Below are 24236 nucleotides of genomic sequence, written 5' to 3'. Positions count from 1 at the left end.
TTCAAGTCCAACCACGTGACTCCAGAAGCTGTGGAGAGCCTCTTAAGTACAGTACTTATGCCTATCCAATCTATAAGGGAGAAGCACCAAAAATTAGAAGACACATGTTAAGCATTTGATTTCAACACAACAATGGCCATCACCAACTCGAACAGCTTGCAATAGCTATATTAAAGTCTTTTATTTGCATTTTGCGTGCTATGTATGTACAACGGGGCTCAGCTTTGAACAGAGTATTCGACAACATATCGAGAAGACATCAATATTGACAACTCATATCGAGGATATAAATTATAGAATGAATATACTACAATAGTATATGGCCACGTGGTACTACGGTAGTATGATGACATCGATCTCTATATCGACATGGTATCAATAATATGGACGACATATCGAGTATCCCGCTCCAAATATAGTGAAGCGAAATCTCCTTATCAAGGGCCCTATATTTTATATGGGTACAGTTGATCTTTATGTTACTAACTAGTTAAGTGTATGTTGAGAGTATCCCACAGTTTTGGGGTAGTTTAAATGATTTTGGATCTCTTTATTTATTGTTGTTTTGTTCTAGATTGAATGCTCGCATTCTAATATAATATTATAATAAACTATCCATGTGTAGGGTCAGATTGATCGTAATGCCATGAAAATCACCGTGGCAAAAAAAAAAAAAATTGAGAAAATTAAATTATGAAACAAAAAAGGAACGAATATGGCCCAATTCCTTTTCTTTCTTCAGATGTGTAATGGCTTAATGCAACTGTCTACAATATTTTCATGTCTCCTAAATTTCAACATCCTCATGTCTTTCTTTTTCTTTCTTCACCTTGTATTTGCAAATTGTGGTTGATGGTCAAATCCAGCTCGTTCCAAAGACGGCCATTTTGTTCTTTCAAACTCGATATGATTTCCTTGAATTAGAAGCAATATTGTAATTAAGACATTTTTCTCCTTTTTCAGCACAAACAACTTGCTTCATTTTCCACGTTGTAGTTAAATACTTTTTAATTTCTACACTTCAACAAAGAAAGACATTGATATGTTGACCAATGCTCGATGGTCAAACTATAATGGTAGCCCACCCACCATGCATCTGCCATAATAGACTCACAATTAACCATGCCGCTCATGAATTATTTACTCAAGAATATTAGGCTCCATTTGAATAGAAAAAGTTTTGAGAGAAAGAATTCAAATTTAATAATAAGGTTTTCTCGATTCTTATTCAATCTTGGTATAAATGAAATACTGTAACAAATAATTGTATCTTATAGTATCATCGAAATTTCCTAAATTTAGAATACTCGATTACCTTTACAATATAGGATGAGAAAGGGAAAGACTTTAGGTTCTAAGTCTTTTGTAATGACAAACCAACTAATTCTTGTTCTCGTGATCATTTTCTTTTTCAATGTTAAAGAGGTCTCAAATTTGAATTTCTTTTGATAAAAAAAATCTTTTGTAATTAAACTGATAACCTGTTTGCTAAAATAAATTCACACTAATATTGACTAGGAAACTCAAGTAACATTCGCATAGATTAAGAAACAGATAAAATTTAGATTCAAGTCTTACTGTAACTAAGTTGTCGGCCAATTTATCATAACAAATTAATTAGAAAACACGTCGTACATGAATTTTGACTCAAGTGACAGTAGAGATATATACTAAAAGCAAAGTACTTGGGCTGTCCTTCTTGAGAATCAAGCAAGAAAAGCTCTAGTAATGGTAAAGTTAAAAAAAAAAAAAAAAAAACTGCAGAAAGGGAATTTATGCATATTATATTACATATGAAGAAAAAAAAAAAGATTAGTAAACTAATACTCAATAGTCATAAAAGATAACATTTTAAAATTGTAGAGAAGTAGGGGTAGGGCTACTTCCCACGTGAAAACCACAAGGGCATGAACTCTGTCTCTCTGGTTTTCAAACCCTTATAAGATAGCTTGAACCCAAAACATGCCTCATACTCCTAAAAAAAATTATCAATAATATCCTTTCATCTCTCAATTAAATATTATCTCCCAATCTCATACAAATCCAAGAAAGTTCAGTTTGATCATGGAATTTTTCCACACCCCAAACCATAAACACTCATTTCAGCACAACAAAAAGAGGCTAACCCAAGAGCAAGTCAATCTCCTAGAGAGAAGCTTCACATCCAACAACAAGCTCGAGCCCGAGCGCAAGCTTCTGCTGGCCAAGCAGCTGGGAATCCCACCTCGACAGGTTGCGATTTGGTACCAGAACAAGCGTGCCCGGTGGAAGACTCGGAGCCTTGAGCTTGACTACAATGCAATCCAAGCAAAGCTGGAGACTGCCTTAGCTGAAAAGAGGAGGCTGGAGAAAGATGTTGAGAGGCTTGGAGAGGAGCTGAAGAAGGCTCATGACTTGGTGTTGGTATTGAACCAAACACAAGAATTGCCTGCTCATCCTGTGATTTGCTCAATGTTTAATTCTTCTTCTGCTGAAGAGGGTGTTGGGAGCTCCAGCCTGCAACAACATGAAGATCAAGTGAGTGATCATGAGGTTAAACAGCTTGAGGAGCTCTATGCTTGTTTGATAGGCATGCAGTGATGGGTTTAATTGATATATGCTGGGGTTATATATATATATATACTTCTGATTCTGGAGGACAATAATTCTGACCCTTTTTTCCTTTTTCTGTTTCTGGTTTTTAATTTTGATGGCGTTAGAATTTCTTTTTCAATTCATATGCATATGGGTGAGTACCAAGGAAAACTTACCTATAAGAAGGATATTACTGTGTGGCGCTATCCAAGTCAATCATTCATTGTCATGTATTTTAATTTTCCGACATGACAATGCAACTTTCCGGCACAACAATGCTTAATAACTTGGAATACCGCCACAGTGACATCCCCATTATTGAAGAATATAAAGTCCCATATCAAAAACTTGAATAAATAAAATAAAATATATAATAAATGGTTTTACTACTAATATTACCAAGGCCTTTTGTGATAATATTCCACACTACTATTCGAGTAGAATAAAGATAAAGTACATTACATTTATTATAGAGGAGAATAGAAAACAAAAACAAAAAAACAATTTGTATAGCAATATCCATCTTAAATCTCAGATTTTAATTACTTCTGAGATAATTATCAGCAGATGGGACTCGTAATTGGATCATAAATTTTTTTTTTTCTGCCATGGTGGTGTGAAATAGAATCACGTACCGGTCAAAGGCTGACTTGATCTGAATGCCCTTCTCAATTGTTACGTTTTCAATTATTTGGTGTGACAATCAGTTTGTTGAGCAATCAATATTATATGAATAGTAAATTAATTTAATGGAAATAATAAGATAAATAGTTGTAGCAAATGTCTGATTCTAATCATCTTTGTGCATTTCATTTATCAGCATTAAAACCTAACTGTCTAATTCTTTGACCCAAAAAAGAAAAAAAGGAAACTGTTTAATAAGTCTAACCATCTCTATTATATTCGTATAAGTGGACTTTCATCTCTGCAAGTGGTTCTCCCCCTCTCTTACTCTGACTTGGCCTAATATTTTTCTCATCTACTCTTTCTAATTTCTACTCCCTAAATCACTCTAAATCTTAACCTAATTTTACAGTTTCTTTTTTTACTTGAATTGATGACGATGATGATGACATGGAGCGTTCTCCGAAGATAGCTCCCATTTATTTGGGGCATTGTCACTGAAAAACGCTCCTAAGATATGAAATCCCAAATCTAACTAAAAACTTAATTTGCAAACGAGTTCCCCACCTATGTTCTTCTCCTTTTGCACACAATACAATAACCTATATTAATTGAGCAAGGGATTATTTTGAGATCACTTAAGCGACGTCTCTAGAAAAACACAACGTATGTAGTTTTGATGCTGTTTAAAAGTTAGGTAGTGAAAGAAAGAGGTGGATGTTTAATGGTATAATTAGTAATGTGATTGAAAGTTAGAAAATGAAAAATAGGTGATAGGGTTTGATGGTGTGTGTGTTTAGTTGGGTGTCTAGAGAATCTGATATTTTGAAACCGTTGGATCATGTGCATCAATTGGACGGCTAGGATCACAATGTTAATTTACGCTGTGAATTGAGTTTGCCTTGCTTGGGCCTTGTGTTATACGACTCGTCGCATTTCGGAAGAGCCTATACGGTGACGTCTGGGTTTTTGTTCTTTCTACGCTCAATCTCCCTCCAAAATTCCTCATACGTCTGTTTTTGAGAGAATTGTTGCCATCACTCACCAGCGAAGAACCCGCCAATCAGCCAACCGGTTCGGCCCAAACCCAGTTGTCGAAAACCTAGAACCCAAAGACCTCCATGGCCTCGACCTCCGCTTCTCGAACTCATGGCGCCACAGGCCGGATCCGAACCGCCACAGCCACTCTCTACGAGGACAACCAGTCTCTTATCTCTGTAAGCCGTTATTTATAATAAATCAAACATTTTATCATATTTTCATTTTCTCTTTTGTTGAAAAAAGAGCAATTAGAAGAAACTAGGGTTTTTCTTCTTGTTATTATGGAAGACTATTTGGTTTCAGGATATTCGTAGAGCTGTGGGTGCAATGAAGGAAATTGCAGTTGATTTGGAGAGAGATAATCAGTTTGAGAGGGTAATTTATTTTATTTATTTATTTATCTATTTAAATTCTTTATAAATAGTCTTAAGCTCTGTTTGGTTTTTAATAAAATGTACATTAACAGTCACCGGAGTTTTGGATTATTTGAGAATCAGCCAAATGGAACATTGTTGATTCGTATACTAGTTCATGTTAGTCTATTTTTTGTGCCTGGCAGTTGTTGTTAGGCACTCTATCAACATTTTCTCGATTATAAGTAGTAACCTTTGTATGCCGAAATGTTCATAAATACGGCTGATAGTTACCAGCATGAACTTTGTAGGTGTTGCTTAACCCTTAGCTAATTGGGGTGTTTTCTTGTTAAACTGTAGCTGCTGAGATACTCTATCTGATGTAATGCCATTTGGATCCTGTATTTTAGCTAGTAATTGTAGATAGGATGGAATATTAACTGTAATTAAAATGTTACCATAGATGCAATAAAGGATCATTTCTCAAGATATGAAAACCCCGAATACTGAACAGGTGAAGGAGCTTGAAAATGCTGTTATTGAATTGTTGGGCACTCATGAAGACTGTTCGCATTTTTCATCCACAATTCAATCTGTTGGAGAGAAATACCAACCTGGGCCAGAGGTGCTTGAAATTTTCTTCTTCGTGCACAGTTTCTCATTCAATGACTTTGCTTATTCTTGTCCCGATCTCGACTTACTTATATATTTGTTATTTCTGTAATCCATCCAACCTGATGTGTGTATGTTATCTTCGAAGCCAGCTTACTGATTTTGATCAGTTGTTCAAGAATGAGGTTGCAATGCTCAAGGCTAATTCATTTTCAGATCCACAAAACCATCCTTTGATGCGCCAATTCCGGGAGGCTGTCTGGGTATGACCTTCCCTTATTTTTACATGGACAAAATAAGATTTTGAAAAGTTTCAATGGCGTTTGACAATGCTGAGACAATGTTAATGCAAGCATGATGGATTAGTAAATGTCATTACATTTATATTCAGTTTTTGTAATAACCTTTCGTCAACTATTTTCGGACAGGAGAATTCAGCTAAAAAGATGCCAACAATTGTTAAAAGCACTTTTTTCTGCCTGGCCTTGTAATAGTTTGCATAATTATTTTATTTCTATAATTCAAGGGAATGCTTAATATTCTATATGTATATAGTTGAAAGGTTATACATTTTCGTGAAACTGAGCAAGTATTTTTCTGATTAAGTCCTCCTGTAGCTAATGATCATCAGTTCTTAGACTGTTGTAAGTGGTTACTTAACCTTTGTGGGTTTTGCTGCAGTCTAGGTAAATGCTAATATGAAAATAATTAGAATCGTAAACAATGGTAAATTAATTCAGGCAAAGAATTTAGTATTATTTCTTCATATTATTTTTGTTTGTTGGGCATATTTTTTGGTCTAGTGTAGTTTTATCAGTAAATTTGCGCCCTCCCCTCCCCTCCCCCAACACACAACAATCTGAATTGTGGGCGGGCTATTCCCACTCACATTTCTTAAAGCTGACACAGTCCTTTGTCCTTGGAGCATAAGCAATTTGCTTAGCTTTTCGTTGTATTGCTAGGCTCATGTTTTCTTTCTGAAATGGCGATGTTCTTTATACTTTCCTGCAGAATGTTCATCATTCTGGAGAGCCTATGCCAGGTGAAGAGCAGGAGGACATTGTAATGACCAGCAACCAGTGCAATATTCTGAATGTCACTTGCCCATTAAGTGGAAAGCCTATCACTGAACTGCAGCATCCAGTTCGCAGGTGCTGTATGAGTTACTTCAAAATTCTTTATTTCTCTTTGTTCGGAGAATTTGAATGTATGGTCTTCACTGAATGTTGATGTGGCATAGGAGTTCTAGCATTGACTATTGATTCTATGTTTGTTTAGGCTTTTCAGTATGCAGATCCATTTTGAATCTCTACTTATATAATCTTTGCTGATAGTACATACTTTCGTTAACCTTTCCAATTTTAAAATCTTTTCTGGGTGTATTTCTTCCCCAAATGCAGTGTCGTATGCAAGCATGTTTATGACAAAGGGTCAATCATGCATTACTTACGGTCAAAGAACACACGATGCCCTGTTGCAGGTATGTTTATCTTTTGTTTCCCTTACATGACATGAACTTATACATGACGAACTAGCTTCACCCTTGTGCATTTTTCCTCCTGTCAGCTTGCCCTAAGTTATTGCAGGCAGATAAAGTGGTGTGTGATCCGTTGTTACTCGTCGAAATTGATGAATTGCGTGCAATGAAGGAACAGACTGTCATGACTGATGTCATAGAGGATTTCACTGAGCTTGATGAAGAGTGATCGATGATTTCAGGATTTGGAAAGTCTGCACACAGCCTTTGAGCTACCTATTTTGACATGCTTGTAGTTCCTTGCGATGTGCCTTCCCTAGAATGGTGTTGTACAGAGAGTCCGGGTTTTATGGTTTTGCATATGTAGTAGTTGAAAGCAGTTCCGGTAGCGAATTCGAACCCTCTTCAAGTTCCTTCTATTCATATCTAACATTGGGGTAAAAAAAAGAAATATAGAGAGGCAACTTCACTGTTAACGACATTTTTCTCATTTTGAGTTCGATTTGCCTTTCTCTTATATATGAAGTTAGATATATCTTGAAAATATGCAGATAAATTTATAAAAAAAATTATTACAGCCATTGCTTGGCTACTCCAGAGAAAAAGAAAGAAGCAATCTTCTTGTTAAGTTTGCACCATTAGGAAGAGAAGTATTATTAGATTAACAGCTCGTTGTAGCGTAAATCAAGTTACATCTATAAAAATTAACTTGAGCATAAATTATTGGCAAGAAATTTGGACAGACTTTCTACATTTTTTCACACAATTATTTTTTAAAAAAATTATAAAGTTAAGTTATTTTTATTCTCAATAAAGGAAAAAACACTTTTATTTATTTATTTATTCGGATATTTGGTTCATATTTGAACCGACTGGTTCACGCTTGACTGACTGGTCTTTCCTTACATAATTTCATTTCACGATTACCCGCCAAGAGGCCGTTGAGCAAAACCCGAAACACAGAGCGACGGAGACACAAAGACAAAGCAGCATGGCATTTGCCAGAGCCAGACTTACCACTCTGCCAATGATTCCTTCACTCTTCTCAGTAACTCTCAAACCCTTCCTTCACATTCCTCACCCCCTCCCTCCTCCAATGCGTTCCCTCTTCATTCCCTTTGCCTCTCTCTCTGCTTCCCAAACCCATCACGACCCATCAGCTCCTTCGGTCCCGTCGTATCTGAGAAAGAGCAGCCAACCATGGAAGCCCATGTGTTTGTATTACACGCAAGGGAAATGCACTATGGTATGTCTAGCTTCAGACCACCAGCGCCTTACAGCCTTAAAATCTTTTCCCACAATCCAAGTACACTCATGATTTTGTTGTAGGCAGCAGTTTGTCTAGTTATCTTATTGTTGAGATGTTTCGGAAAGTGTTTGCATTGGTGTTCAGTAGCGTATTGTCTTGCATTCCATCTGTTTGATTGAATGTCTCAGACAAAGTGAGTGATAATTTATGATACTGTTTGAATTTCTTACCTTTTTTCTGTGTGAGTTGAATCAGAGTTTAGGGACCCGCTGAAATTATCGCTTGAATGTTGTCATCTCTCTGTAGATATATATAAATGGTTGTTAGTGTATATATCAAACCAATACATTTGCACCGACACACTTGATTCATTTTGTCCTGCTTTCCTATTCATATTACTGTGTGAACACTTGTAATCTAATTAGAGTTATTTTGTTTTGAAGATGGAGGATCCTACCCACTTGGAGAAATTCAATCATGATTGCTCCAGAGATCTTCAAGTGACAAATTACATGTCACACCGCATCTGCTCTCAGAACTTAGATTATTTTCTTGTGCTTGATTTGGAGGGAAAAATTGAAATTCTTGAGTTTCCTGTTCTGATGATTGATGCAAATACCATGGATGTCGTGGATTTTTTCCACAGGTTTTACTGCACCTCCTCAATGGATTTTAGTGCAATGCAATTACTAATATGCCTTTCCTGCTAATAATTTATTTTCTATTGGAAGGCTGGAGCTTACTACTACTACTGCTAGCACCACCATTAATGTTATAAATTTTTCTCACTTCTATTGTTGCAAAAGTTTCATAAAATGTCAAACAAAAAGTAAAATGAACTTTTGCGCCTTCATGTTTTCTTACCACGATTACTGTTTACCATCTCTTAATCAGAGTAAGCAACTACTAACAGCCATATCAGAGCAAAACAGATGACGATCATTAGTATTCATTTTACAGAAGTGTCTGCGATTTAAACCACCAATTGCTTATTTCTACCCCTTTATTAGCAAGATCTACTCTAGTACATTCTTCATGCTTCTATTAACAGTATCGGTCATGTTGTCAAAGGAACACCGATTCTGTCTGGTGTACCTGTAAAGGAGCACCATTCAGACAATTAAAGGGGCATCCATTACTATTCCTGCCTTCTCATGGTGTTCAATTTATAAAAAAAAAAATGATTTCATCTTAAGTACGATATCCAGAACTGGCTAGTTTTGTTGTCTAACTTTTCCATTATTCTTTTGCAGATTTGTGAGGCCGTCCGAGATGAGCGAGAAAAGAATAAATGAATATATTGAAGGAAAGTATGGCAAATTTGGAGTTGATCGGTATGCCAGTAATTCAGATTTGACCACACAGAACTTATGCTTAACATGTTTCCCATTATTATTGGCAGATTAAGAAAATAAATTTCATTCGTATTTAAGACCCTAATAGATCGAGTTATGCAAGCAAATTTAGAAAGCAGGGTAGCAAAAGCTAAATGAAGGCAAAAATGTTTTAATTTGGTTACATGGAGATATTTATTTGTCATATATCACATATGTTTTCTATGATAGAATTTTGATGTCAAGCGTATGCATTCAATTTGTGGTTCACAGTAGTTAGTAGCTAATAAAAATTGTTCCGGTCTGATGCAACTACGGAGCTGATGTCAGCTGATGTAAACTAGAAAGGGAATGATGTGAAACTGAAAGACCTGGTACCCAAAAAAAAAGGTATCAGTAAATTAGTAGACAACTTCTGCTACTGGAAAGACACCAAAATGGACCTAGTCAGAATGAACAATTTTGCGGTTCTAGATGGCCTTAAACAAGAAGAGATGAAGTTTCGAGATCTGGAGACTGCTGATTTGGAAGAGATTGCTTGGGATGAGTGTTGGGGTTGAAAAGCCAAGAAGGATGTAGTGAAGAGAATAACTTTCAAAGAGAGTGGTTTGGTTTATAGAGGCAGGTTGATACTGGAGAAACAATGATAGTAATTGACAAGAGTTGTTCTGTGATAGAGAGTTGACTATAAACAATAATTTGCAGTGTTAGATTGAATGCTATTCCGTATGTTAGTTTCTAATACTAATAAAGAAAAGTCAGATTGTGATAATTTTAGCAAATTACATTTGTAATATTTTTTCTTTATGCTGATAGTGGGACATCAATATGACTTATATAATTTGCAGTGTTTGGCATGATACAGCTATACCATTTAAGGATGTTCTTCAACAATTTGAAGCCTGGCTAATTCAGCATCAATTATGGGGAGAAGAGTTGGGTGGGTGCCTTAATCGAGCAGCATTTGTAACTTGGTAAGTCTCACTATTCAGGAATGAATATTTGGCCTAACACTTCACTAGTCCTGTGATATCAAACCTTTCCTCTTTCTGCTTTTGCTTCAAACTGTAAATGATGCTAATAACACTTCACTAGTCTCACTATTCAGGATAAATTATTGTTTTCCAGTAAACTTCATAGTGGAACCACTGGGTGTAAATACCTTCAAGTTTTAGTCAAAAGTCATCGCTTAATTACTCCGTGATATCTTCTTAAAAAATGCTAACAAAATATTCTCTTACGATATTCAATTGAGGTGAAGCATCACCAACTTCTGGATTTTGCTGATGTATTATTAAACTTGTATCAGTGGAAACTGGGATTTGAAAACAAAAGTTCCTGAGCAATGCAAAGTGTCAAGGATGAAGCTTCCGTCATATTTTATGGAATGGATCAATCTCAAAGATGTCTATCTAAATTTTTACAAGAGGAGGGTAAAGTTCAAACTATTTCTTCTTTAATGCTTAAGAAAACATCACCTGCCTTTTGCTCATGATATGTCAATTATGGAACTAAGAATGAATGGTTTGACCAAAATATGTTGGTAATCTACTCTCTTCTGGTGCAATTGACGTGATGTTGGATGCGGTTGGTCTGATGATGTTAAATATGAATAAACCTAAAAGTTCAAAGAATCAGAGTAGAACTCAATGGTTCCAAACTTCAATGAACCAAAAGGTTCAATTCAATGTTAAACATCTTCATCATTGATGCATGCTACAAATGCATTCTGGGTTGTTTCTGTTCCGTGTACACTTTAATATAATGATTTTTATAGTTAAGAGAAAATTTGTTTAACCCTCCCCCTGGTGTGGCCCGTATTCACTTTGCTACTCTGGTTTGGTGTCACTTTGCCCTTGTATGGCGTATTATCTTAAGTTTCCCATTTGTTTGAATATAAGGTATCCCTTATGGTTATGGTTAACTGGTATGAAATACAAGGTAATCTTCACCATGTGTCAGATACAGCCTTGACCAAATCTGTCAGTTCCAGTGCTTTACCAATTCATGTATTTTCAGTTAACAGCATGATCAAGCATACTCCTATGAAATTAAATGATACATCAAATAAGCTTGCATCAACTTAGATCCACAACCTGATGCCAAACATCCAACAAACTATTTGTCAGGTTAATTCAGGTTATTCTTTGGGCTGGACCAGAATGCACCTCTACTTTTCATGATTTATTAGGCTGTTTCTCTGTGTTGAATTCCTTTAGATTGCATTTGGATACGTGGATTAAAATGAGGGATTCAGATTTGCTTCACTAGTCTAAACTGTTTTTGCTAAATGTTAAAAAACATAAAAGAAAGCTTTTTGTTTTTTGTTTTGGATTGCAAATAGAACGCTATATTGAAGTGATTTATAGAGTAATTTGAAATAACACTTTTTCCTTTTGAGTATTTGAAATCAAGCCAAATTCACATGTGGACTTTATTAACATAAAATTCTCATTAACAAGTTTACACCAAAACTTCAGATCCAAATACTAAACTATAAATTCTAACACAAAATTAAGATATTTGTTTCGTTATGGATTGCAGGCAACGGGAATGATGACAATGATGAAGGAGCTTCATTTACCATTGTTGGGAAGTCACCACCTTGGATTCGATGACTCAAAGAACATTGCAAGGGTAGTGCAACACATGCTTGCTGATGGTGCACTTATAGAAATTACCGCAAGGAGGAATCCTGATTCTCTTGAGAAGGTTGAATTTCTATTCAAGAACAGAATAAGGTAGCTGATTCTAGTTGGATTTATTCAAAAATTGTTAACTTAACTGTAAAAAACAAAATATTTCAGCTCTTCAGTTCAAGGCACAAACACTCTCTCTCTCTCTCTCTCTCTCTCTCTCTCTCTCATGCCAAATGTATGGAAAACCTCATGTATCAATCATCCAGGAAGTCATATCTGAGACCTTTTTGGCTATTAATTCTAAAGTCTCAGCTGACTGCTGTAGCCCTTGTAGTCTCTCTCTTTATTTCTCAGCTGACTGCTCTACCCTTGGAGATAAGACTTTGGCTTGATTTTGTGGTGATATGAAATTCTGAGGAGACTTCATCCAGGACGGTCACATCTCTTGTTACTATACCAAGGAATTTGCCTCCATCCTATTGAGGCTTTAATTTTGTTTTAGGTTTAGTTGTGTAATGAGCCACCTCAGCCCACTTCTACTCACCCAAATTTTTACTTCTTTTAGTTTTTTTTTTCCCAGGTTTTATATGTTGGAATTAAATACCAGGGTAATTTTCTGCTTTAGGTCAAAACAATGTCATCATAATGTGATATAAACCCTAACTCTTAAATGCTTAATCCTAAATCTTAAAATCACATGCTTAAACCACTATTATCAAAATATCAATAGAAGATCATATTTGGTCTTGGTGATCTTGAGTTTGGATTCTTTCCTCATGTTTTATGTGCTAATATTATGCCAAATCTTCAGACTAAGCTGTTTTTGAGGCATTAATTTAGACACAAACCCAATATTACATATGTTAAAAAAACAAGGAAAAGTTCATATATTTGGTGTTTTGATATAAAAAAAAGTTCATGATTTTAGTGTTCTTTCTGAGTTATCTGAACAAGATTTTGGCTCAGGACATATCCGAATTTTTTTGTATTATTTACCAAATAAAAGTTACAAATGGTGAATCTCTATTTCCTACAAGTGCAGCCATGCCAACACAAAGTAAAGCCCCACATAAAAGCATCATCTCCCATGTAAGATTTTGGCACTAAAAAAGAGCCGTTGTGATCCCTTCTTTGAATTGAAACCCCAATATGCTTATTCCAAAACCCACCACCCTCCCATCCCTTTGTGTTTTGGAAAAAAAAAAATTAGAAACCAACATATTTGGCGGCAACAAGAAGCACCAAAATAAAACTTGGAGCAAAATAGCCAAATTGCAATCTTCAGATAAACCCCCACGCCTTCCCCACGCGCGTGTGCTCAACCTCACAAAAACCAACCAATTTAAATCCCACCAAATTCCCAAAATCCATGCCCGAATCAAAATCAAACCATGTGTTGCATGTGCTTCACTGATTTAAAAAGACTCGCAAATGTGTGTTAGGTCAGTTGTAAAAATAGTGAATTTGTCCCGTTGAACTTAAGTTTGAATTATCCTCTTTATAAATTAATTAATTTAGAGTAGTTTATACTATTTGTATAGAAAAAACTCTCATCTATCTTGATTATCACAGTTTGATTGCACGCGCTATGAGTGCGCTTGGGATATGGTTTGAAAAAAATAAAAATAAATGAAAACAATGTGGAGCTCTTCTCCTCTCGCCCTAGTCTCTCTATAACTTTAACAGCAAACAGAGAAATTTCAGAGGGATAGAAAAAGGAGAGAGCTTCAGAGGGGACAGAGTCTCCAAAACCAAACCCAGAAGACCCAATCTTCACGGAGCAAACCCAAAAGCTCAACAGCTGAAAGAAGCTTAAATATGCTTCCCCATATTCATTTCTAGGGTTTCTATTTCTTTCTTGAATTTCTCCTTTTTTTGTTTTTCCATGGGGAACCGATCGACTCAGCTATGACCCTGTGAGTCCTTCAGCTCTGCTTTAATACAGGTTCTCTTTCATGAGTCTGAACTGAATCCGGCGCCCAATTGGACAAAGAAAGCGATCCCTCACTACCCATTTGCCCAAAGCCTGAGGTTATTTTTGCATATAATCACACCTGCACACACATAGGCTCTCATAGAGAAATTTGTATAGGATTCTTGTGTGCTTCTTGTCATGCGATTATCGTCAAAGCAAAGTAAGGCTTCTAATCGGTCGGGGCCTCGGCCTCGGAAGAAGCACAAGAGGCTTGATGCTATATGTGAGAAGGAGTATAAGAGAAACCATGTTGAAGTGATTGGGGGTAATGGTGGGCCGGGGCCAGGGCCAGGGAGCTCCGGGAGTGGTGAACTGGAGCTGCGCCGGAGCTCCAGGGCTCGGCGGGCCCCAGTTATGCTCGATGTCTCTCCTGCACCACCAAAGAAGCGGCGGAGGATTGAGAAGAATGTAATATTGAGTGCTGAGAAGAGTGTGAAGGAGGAGGATTTCGACACGCCGGGAAGTTGGAGATCGAGGTTGAGATCAAGAGGTAGAAATGCGGGTTCAGCGGTAAAAGGGAAAAGGAAGCTTTTTGAAGAGACGGGTGGAGGCAGAAGTGAAGAGAATATGGTGAGCACTGAATCAAATGATAAGAATGGGGGATTGGAAGGTGGGAGGCCTAGGATTGTCAAATCGAATAGACCAGGAAGGATTAGAGCAACAAATAGTTTAGAGCATGAAAAGAAAGAGAATGAGTTGCCTGTGATCAAAGATGAACTTGTGGAGGAAGAAGTGGAAGTGATGAGGAAGGATGAAGATGTTTCTATGCAATTGGATGGCGAACTTGATGGTGGGGTTCAAGGGGAAACTGTGAAGGGTGATTCGACAAAAATAATTGAGGCAGGGGAGAATTTACAATTAGAGAAGGGGTGCATTGGCAATGAGAATGTGGAAACTATGGACAATATGGAGACCATGGAACATGCTGATGAACAGGTGGAGCAATCAGTATGTGCGGTTCAAGAAGAAAATAATGGTAATCAGGTGGAACAATTAGGGTGCGTGATTGAAGGAGAAAATCAAAGTAATGCCATGTCAGAAGCTGTTGGAGTTTCAAGAAATGAAGTGGAAGTTGCAGGGTGTCATGAAGGGAAGGATTCCGATTTGGCCAAGCTTGATGAAAATCTTGCAATTGAAGTGAACAATGTGAAGGTGGATAAGTTGAAAGGTATGAAATGCGATACACTTGGCAAGCCACGCATTAAGGAGGGTAGACGGTGTGGTTTGTGCGGGGGAGGGACTGATGGTATGCCTCCAAAAAAATTAGTTCAGGAGACGGGTGAGAGCGAGAATGAGGCATATAGTGGCTCTTCAGCCTCTGAGGAACCTAACTATAACATATGGGATGGCTTTGGTGATGAACCTGGCTGGCTTGGACGTCTCTTGGGTCCTATAAATGATCGTTATGGTATTGCTGGAATATGGGTCCATCAACACTGTGCTGTGTGGAGTCCAGAGGTGCGGTTTCTCGATTGACTTTTAAACATTTTGTGCTTTACATCATGGTACTATCTGTATTTTAGATTTTAAGATCTCAAGCTTTATGAACATGTTGGTACCACTTGCTATCAGTACTGGTTGGCTTCTGAGGTTGGTAATGAGATTACGAACAGGATAATCTCATCTTTTAACAATTCAAGATCATTGTTTTGGTTGCAAAATTTTTAGTGCTCCTTCCACCAAAAAGTTGTCCCTGAATGGTATCACGGAAGATAAACTTTAAAGTTGGCCCTGTATAGATCAATTCCACTTTTCCATGCTATCTTCTTCTTGGTCACATCTTAACATTATGTTTTCACAGATGCTTTAATTATAACAACACCATTGCATTTAATGTTTTTTTTTTACTGTATTACAACAATGACATCAACCTATGGTATATCTGTAATGCCACATGAGGGATTATGCTAGAAAAGTTAACACCTCATCAACATGAGTTTTGAGTTATGATTATAAAGAGTTTTAAGACATGGTATTCAGCTGAGTGATCTGTCTTAAAGTATTGGACCTTATTTTCATGATAAGTATATCAAAGGCGAGAGTCTTCCACTGAAGAAGAGTTTGCATACTGCACTAGGAAGCTATATGGTCACTCATTTGCTTCTACATTAACTTTAGTAACCTCTACAGACTGGATTGTCCTTAGTTAAATATTATTTTAAAGTTTTAAAGACACTGACCCTCGGTTTATATTTGGATAATCCCAATTATCTTCCTGAAATTACAGTCAAAAAAATTTCCCCACTCTATTACTCTAAGTTACGTTCTTTGATTTGTAGCGTTTTGCAGTAGCCTGCTCTTAACTTATTCTGTTGAAAATAGTGGCTGGTTAATCTGGGTTTGTTAGCTCTCTGCTCTTGGTGATCTAGAAGATTCTTTTCTTTGCATGAATGTTAACTGATGCTGTGCTTTTATCAGATTATTAGGGATCTACATTTTACCATCTCTGTCTTGCCCTGTGATGGAACACGTAATTAGGAAGTAAGCAACAATCTTTTTTGCTTGATCATCAACAACTTTTGTCTATATGTGCAATTATTTATTTATTTGTATTTTGAACTTTAACCTGCTTGATAGATCTGCAACTGTAAGTTAGAATCTGCATTTTTCATTTGTGTTTAGCTATGTCAGTCAACTCATGTTCCAATAAATCTCCATACATGTGATATGTGTTTGCAGGTTTATTTTGCTGGTTTAGGATGCTTAAAGAATGTACGGGCTGCCTTATGCAGAGGGAGAGCATTAAAATGCACCCGCTGTGGAAGGCCAGGAGCCACAATTGGGTGCCGTGTTGATCGGTGTCCACGAACTTACCACTTGGTTTGTTATTTAGCTCTCATATTAAGAAAATTATCAATTTATAATAGGAATTTATGTGCTATACCTGGTTTGTTGTCAACAGACAACCCAAACACACATAAACATAATATATATTCCAACTTACATATATTTTACGGCTTATGGCATTCTGTGTTTTGCAGCCTTGTGCACGAGCTTATGGTTGTGTATTTGATCATCGAAAATTTCTGATCGCCTGCACTGATCATCGGAATCTCTTCCAACCTATGGGCAATCAATATTTAGCCCGTATAAAGAAATTGAAGGCTAAGAAAATGAAGATGGAAATAAGGAAACTTTCAAATGATGCTTGGCGGAAGGATATTGAGGCAGAAGAAAAATGGTTGGAGAATTGTGGTGAGGATGAAGAGTTTTTGAAACGTGAAAGCAAGAGGCTTCATCGGGATTTGGTAAGAATTGCACCCGTGTACATTGGAGGCTCCAACTCTGAGAGTGGAAAACTATTTCAGGGTTGGGAATCTGTTGCAGGTCTTCAAGGTGTCATTCGATGTATGAAGGAAGTTGTCATATTGCCTCTTTTATATCCAGAGTTCTTTGATAATCTTGGTCTCACACCTCCTAGAGGTGTTCTTTTGCATGGGTATCCTGGAACAGGTAAAACTCTTGTTGTCCGGGCATTAATAGGTGCGTGTGCGCATGGTGATAAACGGATAGCATATTTTGCTCGCAAAGGTGCAGATTGTCTAGGAAAATACGTTGGTGATGCTGAGCGCCAGCTAAGACTCTTGTTTCAGGTTGCTGAGAGATGTCAGCCTTCTATAATATTCTTTGACGAGATAGATGGGTTGGCACCTTGCCGGACAAGGCAGCAAGATCAGACACATAGTTCGGTTGTGTCAACGCTGCTTGCTTTAATGGATGGTCTGAAATCTCGAGGTTCTGTTGTAGTTATAGGTGCTACAAATCGTCCTGATGCTGTTGATCCAGCATTAAGGCGGCCTGGAAGATTTGATAGGGAAATCTATTTTCCACTGCCGTCAGTTGAGGACAGAGCTGCCATTCTTTCGCTACACACTCGAAAGTGGCCAAAACCAGTTGCTGGATCCATTCTCAAATTGGTTGCAAGAAGAACTGCGGGATTTGCCGGTGCAGATCTGCAAGCACTTTGTACTCAAGCAGCCATCATGTCCTTGAAGAGGAATTTCCCTCTGCAAGAAGTTTTGTCTGCTGCTGGAAAGAAAGCTTCTGACCATAAACGCCTCCCCCTTCCTGCCTTTGCAGTGGAGGACAGGGACTGGTTGGAGGCTCTGACATGTTCTCCGCCTCCCTGCTCTCGTAGAGAAGCAGGAATAGCTGCTAATGATGTAGTATGCTCTCCTCTTCCTACACACCTTAGTCCGTGTCTGCTACAACCATTATCTACTATGCTTGTTTCCCTTTATCTTGATGAACGGCTCTGGTTGCCGGCTCCTCTCAGAAAAGCTGCAAGAATGATTAAAAGCGTGATGGTTTCGGCTTTGAATAAGAAGAAGATGTCCAGTGATCGTTGGTGGTCCCATATTGATATCTTACTTCAGGAAGCAGATGTTGCAAAGGACATAGAGAGAAAGCTTCTGCACACTGGCATTTTACTTGGAGATGACACTTTTGCTAATTCTGATGCTTTTAGTGATGATGACGATGACAACATTTTGAAGTTTCCTTCTGTTAAACACCATGGTGGTGCACGCCCTAGTTTGCTGCAAAACATATCAGTTGCCTCAACAAACAAATCAGGATTTCGAATATTGATTGCTGGAAGTCCCAGATCTGGCCAAAGGCATCTTGCTTCTTGCCTTCTTCACTGTTTTGTTGGGAATGTAGAAGTTCAGAAGGTTGATTTGGCTACAGTTTTACAAGAAGGGCATGGAGATATGGTGCAAGGGATAACACAGATATTAAGTATGTTCCTCTCGGTTATCTGGTATTTTATATTGTTTCTTTGTTGTTAGCATAGATAATTTAAGCTACGTTGGTAGCTTATCGCATTATAATGCTTGAAGCTCAATAGTTGTGCTACTCTGAGTTCTCTTACCAAGCTGGAATAGTATGACAATATTTAATTGACTTGAAGTGTTCATGGTTTGAACTTTCAGTTGATTCATTTTTTGTCTTTTATCCTTGGAAGGGAGATTACTGTTCCAGGATCATCTACCTGTCTTTTATATGCATTTCTAGGTGTCCTAGAAAATTTTTCCAACATTTCCACTAATTCTTTGATGCTAGGTAGTTTTTGGCCTAATGTATCATAAGATCCCTCAATATTTGAGGTGTTGGTCTAGCTGAAGTGATTTAGAAGTTCAGTGTGGGCCTGTGGGAAGGACCATGTCTGGAAAGCATAGTCATACATGGATGCTTCTTTTCATGTATGATGCCGCATACCTTTTCCATTCATTACTTAGCTCCTGTCCGTGCACTTTATGTGGCTACATTGGACAAAAGTTTTCAAATGTGATGCAGCTTGGTCCCACCAGTAATAAAGGTTCCTAGATTAGCAAGCTGTGTATTTCCAACTTGTTGGATAGATTTCTCTTAGGTTTTAATAACAAAATATAGATTTACCCTTATATCTTCTAACATTTACCAACACCCCTCCTGAGTTTAATAATATAAGCAGTAGATAATTTGTACTGCTAAAGGCACCATCATGACTTGTCAAAACAGTCATCGAACCTGGTAATATTCTTTTTTCCTTTCTGTTTAATAGAGTCGTGGTATAGCAACCCATTCATTGAATATGTCGCCGACACAACAATGATTTGAGATGTTCTTATCTTGATGAAATATTTCGAGTTGAGTGTAGGTAAAAGCCATAGGAAAAACTAGGAAATGATGTGGTGATATATGTGAGAAAGAAATATAAATTCAGTTGAAGTTTACAGTTAAACAGTAGTTAAATATAATTAAATTTTAAATATTAAGAGCAGTTTTTATTTTCTATTGCAGTGAAATGTGCCAGTGTTGGGCCATGTGTAGTTTTCTTGCCAAGAATTGACTTGTGGGCTGTGGAGACACCTCTTCAAGTGACAGAGGAGAGTGATTCTGATTTATCAGACCATCAACTTCCTGAAAATGAAAAGTCGTATTTTGTACACGGTCAAGCTGTTGAAGAGGGAAGTGGGTCCACTTCACAACAATGCAAATCAGAAGACATGGGCGAGTGCCCTGGTGTTGCGTGTAGCGCTTCACATGCCTGGAACTTATTTGTGGAGCAGGTGGAGTCTATATGTGTCTCTACATCCTTGATGATCCTGGTAGGCTTTTTTTTTTCCATTTTTCTTTTGTTTGTTTTTCTTAAATATCTTTTAATCACAGCTTTAGTTGTGATGTAGCATGTAGCTGCTTTCAGGGTTTTGACTCTGCCACTTTTTTGCTGGCAAAGGCGTGCTTTAATCCTAATAATCTTAATCCTTTTGATATCTTATGTCCGAAAGAATACAGTTGCAAATCTTATGGCTATTTTATATTTGGATCTTTCTCATAATTTATTTCACATTAAAAGCTCAAGGTTTCAATTTTCCACTGTTTATATATGTATTTTTAAGTCCTCTTTTGATGATGGTCAATTGAAAAGTCTTGCTTAAAAGGTCAGCATTGAATTTCATCTTTAATTCGAAATGAAATATTACTTATGTGAAGAGACTTGATAGATAGAGTGCGAGATTTCTGTACAGAAGCTAGCTACTGTGATTTTTGGCTAATGTATATGTACACCACCAACTGGGTTGCAGTTGTATAATCAGGCCTATTCAGGCCTTTAAGAGCTGCTCTTTCAAGATGTTAAAGTATTTCCAGTTCTAGGGTTTGCCTTGTTTAATTTTGCGTTGTGTGTTCATGTGTGTGCTTTCCCTTTCTCTTCTTTTGGGCTTTTGCCCTTGTATAACCAAAATAAATAAATAGACAAGTTTATGTGGCTGTAAGTTTTGATTTGGCGAGTTGCTTCCCTTGTTGCTCAAAAATGGCATTTGGATGAAGTGGTAGCGGACTAGTCAGTCTGATGGGAAAACACAGCAAGTTTTTCCTGGAAACATCTGAGTACGAATCTATATAAGAACCACATTCTTTTATGGTTCTATTGAAACAGGGACAAATGCTCTGCTTCTCTTTTTTTCCTTAACCCTGATAGTAAGTTCTTAGTAACTTTTTGTCAACCGTATTTTCACCATTTTATAGTAGCAATCTCTTTTTTTTTTTTTTTTTTTTTTTCAAATAATAGAAAATTGGAACAAAACATTTTGGGGGCATTCTGTGATGAAATGGTCCCTCCTGGGATATTTTTGGAAATGGGAAGAGGTGAAAGAAGTTACAGGCTATAATAACTGTCTTCCAAAAAATAATAACAATTTACTGTCACAAGTTAAAAGCATGGAAAATTTTAATGTACATTGCTTAAAGCGTCCGTCTCCTGGCTATTTTTCTCTTACTTTATTGCCTTCATTGGTACTGGTGCAAACTAATGCTTGATGATATTTCTGTTTTGTATTAAATAAATAGATTAAATGTCAATCTAATTTCTTTTTATATTAAATATATGGAATGTATGTCCATATTAGCTTGTAATGCTTTTTATTTTTCAACAGGCTACATCGGAAGTTGCAGATCCAGTACTTCCAGTTAGAATAAGGCAGTTCTTCAAGAGTGATATATCAAATGACCATCAGTCAATTCCTGTGAAGCATACAGTTCCTCGATTTTCAGTGCAGGTCAATGGAGATTTCAACCATGATTTGGTGATCAATCTATCTGCAGAAGAGTTATTAAGAGATATAGTTCAACAGGTTGTTCTGTTAATTCATCAAACGTCCCACATCCATACAAGCTCTTGCCAGGAGTATAAAACTTGTGGTACATTAGGTGGTCAATCAGAGATGGTTAATCAGAGTCTAGATCATGGATCAGCTGATGCAAACAACAGTGTAAAACAGGGTCCTGATGAGTCTCTTCTTAAAGCTCATCCACCACCTAACAATAGAACAGTGAAAGGGAAATCAAGCTTGCTGCTAGCAATATCTTCATTTGGATATCAGATTCTGCGATATCCTCATTTTGCTGAGCTTTGTTGGTTTACTTCAAAACTCAAAGAAGGTCCCTCTGCTGACATAAGTGGACCTTGGAAGGGCTGGCCATTCAATTCTTGTATAGCTCGTCCTAATAACTCAATTGAAAAGGTAGCTGTTGGTTGTAGCTCCAGTAACTTTAAAAACAAAGAAAATTTTGTTCTAGTTAGAGGCCTGATTGCTGTCGGTTTGTCGGCATACAGAGGTGTCTACACATCACTCAGAGAAGTCTCCTTTGAGATACGGAAGGTTCTTGAGCTTCTAGTTTTACAGATCAATGCAAAGATCCAGGGTGGGAAAGATAGATATCAATATGTTCGCCTTTTATCGCAAGTGGCCTATCTGGAAGACATGGTTAATAGCTGGGCTTACACGCTGCACAGGTAATGCTTATACTGCCATTAGCGTGGTTGTGGAATTTTTTTGTTTTTTGTTTTTGATTTTGCTTTTCATTGGTTGTTATCTAACAACGATTGCTCCCATTTCAGTTTAGAGGTGGATTCTCCAATGAAAATGGAAAATGCTAAGCTAACTGATGTGAGACCTCCAGATGATCACCATGCCGACGATCAAGTTCAAAGTGAGGAACCCAAGCCAAATGGTACTAGCAAATGCTCCGATGGGCTTAAAGTGCCAGAAATTGACCCCCAAGGATTTGATAATGAAAAAGTTGGTAGTGTTGACTTAAATGAAGAATATGGTGATTTGGGTCATCCTAATTCTGAGGGTAGACTTGAAATTTCTGATTTGTCTGGACAGAAAATCGTCGTAATGAACTCTACTCTGGATAAATCTCTTCTTGATTCAGACGGAACTTTGAATGACCAAAATGGGACAAGCCCTAAACCACATGAGCCAGAAAAGGACAAGAACCATGTAGTTGGGAATGGCAATTCTGGATCCTTGAAACATTCAAATGGATTTGAATGCGCTGAATCTGTTGTCATTTCTGAGGATGGTTGTACCTGTGAGGAATTTGGCTGCGTTAAGCTCTGTAGTTCTAGTACCGTCTGCAATGAGCGTAATGGTTTGTCCTCAGTAGATGCTGGTATTGGACAGAATGATGTCAAGTGTGAAGCTGATAAGCATATTATGGATGTTGAAATCTCGAGCAAAACAAGTCTCTCTAGCGAGTCTGGGGTTCTATGCTTGTATCGTTGTTGCCCTACATGTCTAGATACCCTCCGCAGTTTGACACAGAAAATTCTTATTCACAAATGGGGATCAAATAGGAGCCTATGGACTGCAGACGATGTTCATGATATTGTTGCATCAGTGTCTGTGGATCTTCTTGCAGCGGTTAGAAGAATGAATGTTTCTGGAGGTTCCAGCAACTTATTGGATGATAAAATGAGAGACGGAAATAATGAGAGGTTTGAATGGCCAGAAACAATTACATGCCATTGCAAAACTTCAGGAAATAAAAGTCTTTTGCCAGTGGAATGCAGATGCCACACCATCAGCGAGAGCACCCCAACAAAAGAAAATGCTTCCCCGAATACTCATCTCAGGTTTGATTCAAACTTTATTTTCAGAGATGGTGTCCTGGTTCATATGGATCCTGACAAGGATGTTTCTTTTCACTGTAAATTCGAGACCCTGTGCCTCTGTTCACTTATAGAGTTGATAGTAATGAGCAAGCAGCCTTTTCATTGATTTGATCATTTCGCAGCTTGGATTTGCTTACCCCGTGGCAAAGTTTTGTGCCGTTGCGGAATTTAGATGTGAAAATTTTATCGAGTCGTTGAAAATGAAATTAATAGTTATTGGCTTGGTAGGTCTAAACTCTTCTGCAAGTTCCTTTTGGAGTTTTGATTCTCCTTGAGGAGCTAATCTCCCTGTAATTAGCACATTTGGACACTATTCTTTCATTCATTTTCTCATAGTTATGTAGTTGGACCTGCGAATTATGTGGTTTTGTTACGAACACTTAACAATAAGTTTTTCTTTAAAAAAATATGTAATATAAAGTATTTAAGATGTTTTGGGGATAAATATATTGTTCAGAATGGTCTCAGACAAGACTGATCATATGCCCAATCAAACAAACATATGATCCAAAAATGTCCTGGAAGTTTTTACTGGATTTCTCCGCACAAACTTTGATTCCATAAGGCTGAATCAAGATTTGCAACTTTGGATGCACTCTCATCTTGTTATTTTGATAATATATGTAATAAAATTAAGATGTTTATTTCCCACAATACATGACTCTGAGATGCATAATTGTGAATAAAGATACAGTTTACCGCTGATATATTCTTTTGTCGTTAATTTAGATTATGAAATATCGCAAAAATCTTCACTGAAGAATATACTGCTCGGTTCAAATGCCCACACTTAATCACCACCATCAAATAAGTTTATTTGAGGGATACCCTTGTAGGGTCCACTTCGCATTGTATTTCAATTACTTGAATCTGAATCTATTTGACCTCTCAATTAAAGCAAGAGAATTGGTGT

The 24236-nt window shown here is 37.3% G+C and overlaps 4 protein-coding genes across 4 annotated transcripts; all 4 read left to right on the top strand.

Annotated features, from left to right (window-relative positions):
• LOC18778694 (homeobox-leucine zipper protein ATHB-52) lies at positions 1681 to 2882 on the top strand. The gene has a single exon (XM_007212442.2). The coding sequence runs from the start codon at positions 2065 to 2067 to the stop codon at positions 2578 to 2580; it is 516 nt and encodes a 171-aa protein (XP_007212504.1). The 5' UTR covers positions 1681 to 2064; the 3' UTR covers positions 2581 to 2882.
• LOC18778435 (E3 SUMO-protein ligase MMS21) lies at positions 4133 to 7198 on the top strand. Its single transcript, XM_007211850.2, has 7 exons — positions 4133 to 4415; positions 4543 to 4614; positions 5107 to 5217; positions 5357 to 5467; positions 6216 to 6355; positions 6605 to 6684; positions 6771 to 7198. The coding sequence occupies exons 1-7, from the start codon at positions 4320 to 4322 to the stop codon at positions 6908 to 6910; spliced, it is 750 nt and encodes a 249-aa protein (XP_007211912.1). The 5' UTR covers positions 4133 to 4319; the 3' UTR covers positions 6911 to 7198.
• On the top strand, positions 7526 to 12342 carry LOC18781441 (uncharacterized exonuclease domain-containing protein At3g15140). Its single transcript, XM_007211584.2, has 6 exons — positions 7526 to 7927; positions 8374 to 8576; positions 9184 to 9264; positions 10113 to 10238; positions 10574 to 10697; positions 11809 to 12342. Exons 1-6 carry the CDS (start codon positions 7673 to 7675, stop codon positions 12007 to 12009), a joined length of 990 nt encoding a protein of 329 aa, XP_007211646.2. The 5' UTR covers positions 7526 to 7672; the 3' UTR covers positions 12010 to 12342.
• LOC18779147 lies at positions 13384 to 23683 on the top strand. The gene is made up of 6 exons (XM_007214652.2): positions 13384 to 15336; positions 16558 to 16698; positions 16860 to 18618; positions 19663 to 19970; positions 21297 to 22156; positions 22262 to 23683. The coding sequence occupies exons 1-6, from the start codon at positions 14017 to 14019 to the stop codon at positions 23427 to 23429; spliced, it is 5556 nt and encodes a 1851-aa protein (XP_007214714.1). The 5' UTR covers positions 13384 to 14016; the 3' UTR covers positions 23430 to 23683.

Source organism: Prunus persica, chromosome G4 (genome assembly GCF_000346465.2).
Source record: "Prunus persica cultivar Lovell chromosome G4, Prunus_persica_NCBIv2, whole genome shotgun sequence".
NCBI classification, from domain to species: domain Eukaryota; kingdom Viridiplantae; phylum Streptophyta; class Magnoliopsida; order Rosales; family Rosaceae; genus Prunus; species Prunus persica.
Note: the sequence above shows the minus strand (reverse complement) of the source record. Positions and strands in the feature narration are given on the sequence as shown.

Excerpts from the sequence above, each read along its gene's own strand:
- LOC18778694 (XM_007212442.2), top strand. The coding sequence starts at position 2,065 with ATGGAATTTTTCCACACCCCAAACCATAAACACTCATTTCAGCACAAC.
- LOC18778435 (XM_007211850.2), top strand. The coding sequence starts at position 4,320 with ATGGCCTCGACCTCCGCTTCTCGAACTCATGGCGCCACAGGCCGGATC. Across the intron at positions 5,218-5,356 it reads AATACCAACCTGGGCCAGAG|CTTACTGATTTTGATCAGTT; the intron begins GTGCTTGAAATT and ends CTTCGAAGCCAG. Across the intron at positions 6,356-6,604 it reads CTGCAGCATCCAGTTCGCAG|TGTCGTATGCAAGCATGTTT; the intron begins GTGCTGTATGAG and ends CCCCAAATGCAG.
- LOC18781441 (XM_007211584.2), top strand. The coding sequence starts at position 7,673 with ATGGCATTTGCCAGAGCCAGACTTACCACTCTGCCAATGATTCCTTCA. Across the intron at positions 8,577-9,183 it reads GTCGTGGATTTTTTCCACAG|ATTTGTGAGGCCGTCCGAGA; the intron begins GTTTTACTGCAC and ends ATTCTTTTGCAG. Across the intron at positions 10,239-10,573 it reads CGAGCAGCATTTGTAACTTG|TGGAAACTGGGATTTGAAAA; the intron begins GTAAGTCTCACT and ends AACTTGTATCAG.
- LOC18779147 (XM_007214652.2), top strand. The coding sequence starts at position 14,017 with ATGCGATTATCGTCAAAGCAAAGTAAGGCTTCTAATCGGTCGGGGCCT. Across the intron at positions 15,337-16,557 it reads GTGCTGTGTGGAGTCCAGAG|GTTTATTTTGCTGGTTTAGG; the intron begins GTGCGGTTTCTC and ends ATGTGTTTGCAG. Across the intron at positions 18,619-19,662 it reads AGGGATAACACAGATATTAA|TGAAATGTGCCAGTGTTGGG; the intron begins GTATGTTCCTCT and ends TTTCTATTGCAG.